Here is a 6769-nt window from a genome sequence, read left to right as displayed (position 1 = left end):
TTTATTAATCGAGTTCTTTTGACTTTCCTCTTCATATTTCTTTCAGTCATTTTATATAGTCCATATGTTTTTTGCAAAGGTATGTATATTTCCAATAATTTAAGTTGGAAATTGCACAATTTCTAAATAAGGGAGGAGTGAAACTCTGGAATAACCAGCCAGGATAAATGGGGGAGATACAAGAAAAAAAAAAATTTGTTTGACATTGAAATTTGAGTAGTTGATGGAAAGACAGCCTAGGTGGTTGCTTACAGTAATCTAGGGTCTGATCTCAAGTACCTGAGAGGTCCTTTTTTGTGTATAGAATAAAATTTTTATCCAGATGCTGGGAAAGAAGAAAAGCTTTACATTTACATATTTCTTTTTCTTTGCTTATTATCTTTTTACTGTTATCTCATTCTGTGGAACATACTGTAGTTTCTAAATATGTAACCACCAGCTGTCTTTTCTCACAGTTTTTTTTTTTTTTTTTTTCCTCAAAAACACACTGATAAGCAGCAAACAAGGAACAACTACAGGACTACATACATTTGTAAATAGTTATCTTCAAATTCAGTACAACTGGAATACATGAAAATCATGAAAAGACAATTCATAGGATTTCTTTTGAACTTTTGGATTTCTTTCTCACCTGCTTTGTATTTCCATAGTGGAGAAAGAGAGGAGAAATGTATAATCGAGGACGTTCCCAGTGACACTTTGGTAATTGGTAGGTACCTGTCATTGCTATATGATGATCTAAAGTATGCAGTAATAAAAATAGCTTGTAATGTAACAGGAAAATCTGTGACTGATGAGTATGGTAAAACCGTGGTGATAAGAAAGAGGGTACAGTGAAAATACCCCCCTGCAGCCAGGGTAGCCATAGTGCCATCACACATTGTGTGCATACGTTGCACTTACAAATCTAACTTAAAAGTGCAAGTCTTCAGCATCCTTAACTGTATTAAAAAAAAGATTATCTTCTAATTTTATGACAGTGGAAATGCAATTTTAACATGTGCTTCTACATATTCTAATTGATTTACACATTCATACTAGAATTTCTGTAGAACACAGTTTTCCCTATATGAATGGGAGAGGTACTTCTTTTGCTTAACACTAGCTGGGAAGAAGCAATTCAAGATGTACTGAAGTACCATTCCACTTGGGAAATCATAACCCATTAAATTCTTTCTACTATATTGGAAAGGTAAGATTGAAAGGGGTAGTCAAAGTAAGTTGGTAATCAGCTTTTACAAATATTGGGATCTATGTGAAAGACAATCTGAAAAATGTAATTTGGGCACAGTACACACACCCTCTTTTGAAGGTCTCAGTATACCTTCTGCACGCTAATCAAAAAAATATTATTTGTCAATCAACCATTTTTATTTAGAATACTATGGTATTCTAGAAAATTTTCTGCTATAGTATAAAATTCACTGCATTTCACGTTGTCTTATATAATGCCCCCTGAGCAAATTCTAGGCATAAGTCTATGAAATACCTATTGTGTTTTATTATTCATCATTTATATTCATATTTTTGCCAAAAATAATAAAGTTGTTTACTATTAAGCTATTTTTTATTTAGAAGATGCGTATCTATGTTTTCATTCAGGGAATTACAAAATACAACAGTGGGATGTACGTGAGCAAGACTTTCTTGAGTCTGCTCCTGGTCTGGGAATGTTTGTTACTGTCACAACTCCTTCTGCTGAGGTAAATCTGTCATTATGAATGCTTCTGCAGGATTTATATATTGACCTTTGGCACTGGAAAGCAACACAATCTAAAAAAATGGATACTTTTTCGTAAAATGTAAATTGATATCAGCTAATTAAATATTTTGCTGTTGAAATGTATGAGTACCTTCTAGTTGCCATTAGAATAAATACAAATGGTAATGTTTGGTAATTATTTATATGGTCTCAGAAATTTTATTTTAATCAGCTGGGGGTTTTGCCTTTTTTCCTCTGTTACTTTAATCTTGGCAACACATTTTACGTTACTGCTAGATTCGGGAAACAATATCATTAAAAATACCAAGATAAAATTGAGAAAAAACATTAGATTTAAAAGGAATGAAAATCCAATAATGAAGTAAAATGGTACAAAAGTATCTGAGTAGCTGAAGGGAAAGCTGATTCTTAAATTATTAAATTACTATTAATTGCAAAAGTAAAGTTAACCATGAGGCTGCATATAGCCACTATCCACCGCAATCGCCTGCACTGCCCTGAGGTAGTGAGCTTTTTCAACAATAGGTTATTTATTTCTGTGTCTTAGACCTTAGAAATAAAGTCCTAGTTTTCAAACTTTAAATGTTTATTTTAGAGAAGGTTGGCTTTTGTCCGCTGCACAATTTCATAACATTTTGGTGCTATAAGCTAAAATTGTTTATTATTCTCTAAATCTGTTCTGAAATTCAGATTAATTTACTGCTTTCAGGGGATTAATTAGTATTTTTACATGTAACACACAGTACTGTTTTATGATTATTTTACTGGTATATATAGAACTTAAAAACCCAATATATACAATATCTAAATTTTAGGTACTATTGAGAAAACTGTATGGGCCACAAGCAACATTTTCTTTTACATCCTATATATCTGGGGAGCATATTATCTGTTTACAGTCTAACTCCACAAGGCTTGTGGCATTTGGAGGAAGTAAACTGGTAAGTGTATTTCTTAAATATTTTTCATCATAATAGTATCTATTATGTACAAACTACAGAGTTTAAAAAAATAGATTAGAAGTTGGTTCAACTTCTAGGAGATAATTCAACATTTCCTAATGGTTAAAGAAGATAAATCTAGAGCTATGGAGATTAAGAGATAATAAGATTGTTCTACTATCTAAGAAATCAAGATTAAGGAGGCAAAACTAATTAACTATAGATTGATTTAATATTTGTACAGTGCTTTGCATATGAAAAGATTCTAATCAATAAGAGCAGCTATTTGGTTCCAAAGGACAGATACATAAGATTGACAAAACTACTTACTTCCATGGTTCCACTATCTTTGACTGAATTCTTTCAGAAAATTTATCATTTAAATTTTTGAAAGATATTCAGATTAAGAACATATTAACATTCTTGATATTGCCAATGAAGTTGGTCTTAAAAGTAGATTTTGAAAACAAAGGGCCATCAAAGGTGATATCATGACTCTAATCTACTTCTATTTCAGCAAACAATTTCATAAACACTGAATTAAAATTATCTATATGCCTCTTCTCAAAAGGTAATTGACTAAAATGCACAAGAATATTGTTTTCCTGAGTTGCCTTTTTCTTTCAGGGACTATAAAAGTAGTTTAGATAACTAGCTAGATATATACATCTTGTAAATCTATGAAGTGAGTTAAGCTAAATCTCATCCTAGATTCATGTTTTCGAAACATGTACATGACACAGAACTGAGAAATATTAACTGCACTATACATAGAAATAATTAGGTGTTCTTATGGGCTGTTCTTGAGGAAACGAGTTGAAATTTAATCATACACATTGCAAAAAAACTTATGTTCTACTAAATGTAAATAATTTTTTTTTACATCAACTGGAGAGAACAAGGAAGATAAAGTTATACTGATTGGTCATATGTCATATTGGTCTACTACAAATCATCAATGTAATTCTCAGGATATATTAGGAGTTTTTTATTTAGCATAGACGGTGATGTATTAATACTACTTTACAAGTCATTGGCTAGATGCAATTAAGAATTCCAGGTACAGTTCTGGTCATCCTATTTAAAAATGCAGAGAAGGAGAAGATTAATAGCTAACATTAAAAACCACTATTTGTTTAGTTTAACAATCAGAAAAGGAAAAGCATTCTGTAAGCTACATTAAATCAAGTGGAATTCTGGAAGAATCAGATGCAGTGGTGGCATCTAAACTGCTTCTAAACAAAGCTTAATAAATTCATGGACAAAGGCTATCATAAGGTTGTGATAGGAAGTTCTGGATATTCAATTAACTAATTCTAAAAGAGAGTTGAAAGGAGATACAATTTCCATTTGTTGTGAAACAAACTTCCATTGTGTCATACCAAGCTGCAGGATTTCTATAGGTTATCTGATGGGCTAAAACTTTTATTTTCTCTTAGTTATGAGCTGGCTTCTGGAGTATTTCCCCTTCTCTTTTTAGAGAAAATTATTATTCATGCCCAAATTAGTTTTATAATATTGCAAGTCACATTCTTCTGCTTTCTTTCTAAGGTTCTATAGTATTGAGGTTTGGGGACATTTTTGCTATAGATCTTACAATTGCAATCAGATACTGCCAGGCATTTCATGCCTGATAAAGTGTGTGGAGACAAAAAATAGATATCTTATGGATTATTCTGCTTAAAAATCTATGAGAACATTGCAATTAATGATTCAGCTGGTCTCCTCCCAGTCTTATATTCCTAACTTTAGGCAGAAGAAACCTACAAACACATTATTAAAAGGTACCTGCAGTGCTATTGAAGAATGATGTGATTTCTGCAATATTAGGATGGAATGTGAAATGCAATGAGCCGTCCTAATAATTTTCCTTTTTTTACTAGTCTGGACAAAGAACAGAAAACATTTCCATACTGGTTGAATCAATATTAGTATAAAATGATGCCCTAACATTAGTGAAGGTTTCAAATTTGTATAATTAATTTTAAAATAAAATTAAGAAAGGCTTTACATATCACAGCTGATTCTAATTTTAGTAAGGATTCCTGTAAGCAATTAAAACCTTTTCACTATAATAAACTTAAATGGAAATTGTCTTTCGCGTCTTTTTTTTTTTCCTAAGGAATTTGAAAACACAGAAGATATACAGTCATGAGAGTATTTTTTATGTTCGCAGCGTATCCATTTGGACATTAGAGTTGGAGAACATTTTCTGGATGAAGCTGCTGTTCAAGCCAAAGACAAAGTGAATGAAGTTAACTTTAGACTGGAACATCTGATTGAGCAAATTCATCACATATCCAAAGAACAAAACTATGAAAGAGTATGTATTCCCTAATTGAAACATTAAAAAGTAATGCACATAGGATTTTTTTATAAAGTATTATAAGGTTTATTATTTGTTTAATTGCAGTATTATTTTTCATTAACTCTTAAAAAATCTATTAATATTTGACCAAAAAACCCACAGTAGCTTGCTAATTTTGTTGACACTGTTAAGGGAAAGAACATAAAAACTAATTAAAAACTGTGAATTCACACTTATAACAATATGTGTTATTTTAAAGCAGGAATTTCTACATATAGTTTTCTTGGTCAAAGCCAATAACAGCAGCGGAGCAGGTGGCTGGTACCATTGTTGGTGATGTTGCCAGCTGTTGTTTACATGTTGCACTGTGAGCATAAACTTTATTGGGGTGGGAAAGGAAATGACAGAGCGTGCATTCATGTATGTCTCTGCAGTTAGAAAAAAAGCCCTCCTTCAAAACAAGATTACACTGATTGTCTTCACTTTCTAAAGATACGCGTGCAGTCATGTGTTTGAAATGTATCAGGAAAGAAATCTGGATGCAAAAAGGTCCTGGCTGGCATCTGATTTTTATCTGTGAATGCAATATGGAACTGACTGTAAGCCTAAAACATCTTAAGAAAGTGCTAACGGAATGTATTTAATACATAATATATTTTGAGAACACAGAAAACTTCTGCTTGCAATTTTGCTTCAGGACAACAGTGTATTTGCTTCTCAGTTTTGATAAGCAAATCTGACAACTTTATGGATAAGAAGGATAAACTTTCATTTTTATTGTTATGGGGAGTGTTTGTCCACTACCATATACAGCAGGGCTGCATGTCTACCTACCAGGCTAGCAGCATGAAATATGTAGATGCTGAAAAATAATAACTATACTTTTTCTTTCTTATCAGGAACGCGAAGAGAACTTTCGGAAGATAAGTGAACAAACCAACAGCAATATTTTGTGGTGGGCTATTCTACAAACATTAATCCTTATCTCCACTGGAATCTGGCAACTCAAATCTCTCAAAGATTTCTTCATAGCTAAGAAGCTTGTTTAAGTGTTATAAAGTAAATGCATAAATTCAAAAATTGTACACCATGTAATGGCTTCCATTTGAATTAGTAAGACATTAAATATAAACACATCGATTATTTACATAATTTAGAAATTGAACTATTTTTTAATTAGAGTAATAACCTCTGGAATGGAAAAGTGCTCAGAGAGAATCTAGCATGCACACAAACTCTCTATCTGTAAGAAGACTGGTTTCATATAACTCTCACGCTTCTCTTTTTCTATTTGTTTTTCTAACTCTGCCTTCCCCAGCAGTATCATAGTACTTGGCTCCCTCTTACATTTTATTCATTAAATCTCGTATTTTATCACCTGCTTTTTCTCTACAGACGTAAAGTTACTCTAGAATACTCAGTGATTAAGGCAAGATTTAAGTTCAGCTGAGGACTGTTGTATCTAATACTGAAATCTAAAAACATTCCCTGTATTTTAGTTCTCTATTCTCTACTCACTCAGACATCTGCTTTTGTACCAGCATGAACAGCTTAGCACTTCAGTCTGATCAGGTTTCTGATGCCAGGGAGAGAAACACCTATATCCCTTGTGGAGCTTAACTTAGAAGTGTCTTGATACTCTTCTGTATGTGTAAGGCCTAGCTTTTTATCAAATATAATTGTGACTGTTTTCTTTCAAAACATTCCAAGTTCTGGATGGCAGTGAAGCTCACCCTCAGTTATATTATGGTTACATTATGCTCAGTGGTTGTAACAATTACTGTGGAAGAGAGAAAG

At 32.4% G+C, this 6769-nt stretch overlaps 1 protein-coding gene across 1 annotated transcript; it reads left to right on the top strand.

Moving 5' to 3' along the window:
- The first annotated feature begins 425 nt into the window (after positions 1–425).
- Positions 426–6021, top strand: LOC134139845 (transmembrane emp24 domain-containing protein 11-like). The gene is made up of 5 exons (XM_062574613.1): positions 426–709; positions 1603–1703; positions 2539–2664; positions 4841–4987; positions 5872–6021. The coding sequence occupies exons 1-5, from the start codon at positions 571–573 to the stop codon at positions 6019–6021; spliced, it is 663 nt and encodes a 220-aa protein (XP_062430597.1). The 5' UTR covers positions 426–570.
- Positions 6022–6769: the final 748 nt, after the last annotated feature.

Source organism: Rhea pennata, chromosome 4, assembly GCF_028389875.1.
Source record: "Rhea pennata isolate bPtePen1 chromosome 4, bPtePen1.pri, whole genome shotgun sequence".
Classification (NCBI taxonomy): Eukaryota; Metazoa; Chordata; class Aves; order Rheiformes; family Rheidae; genus Rhea; species Rhea pennata.
Note: the sequence above shows the minus strand (reverse complement) of the source record. Positions and strands in the feature narration are given on the sequence as shown.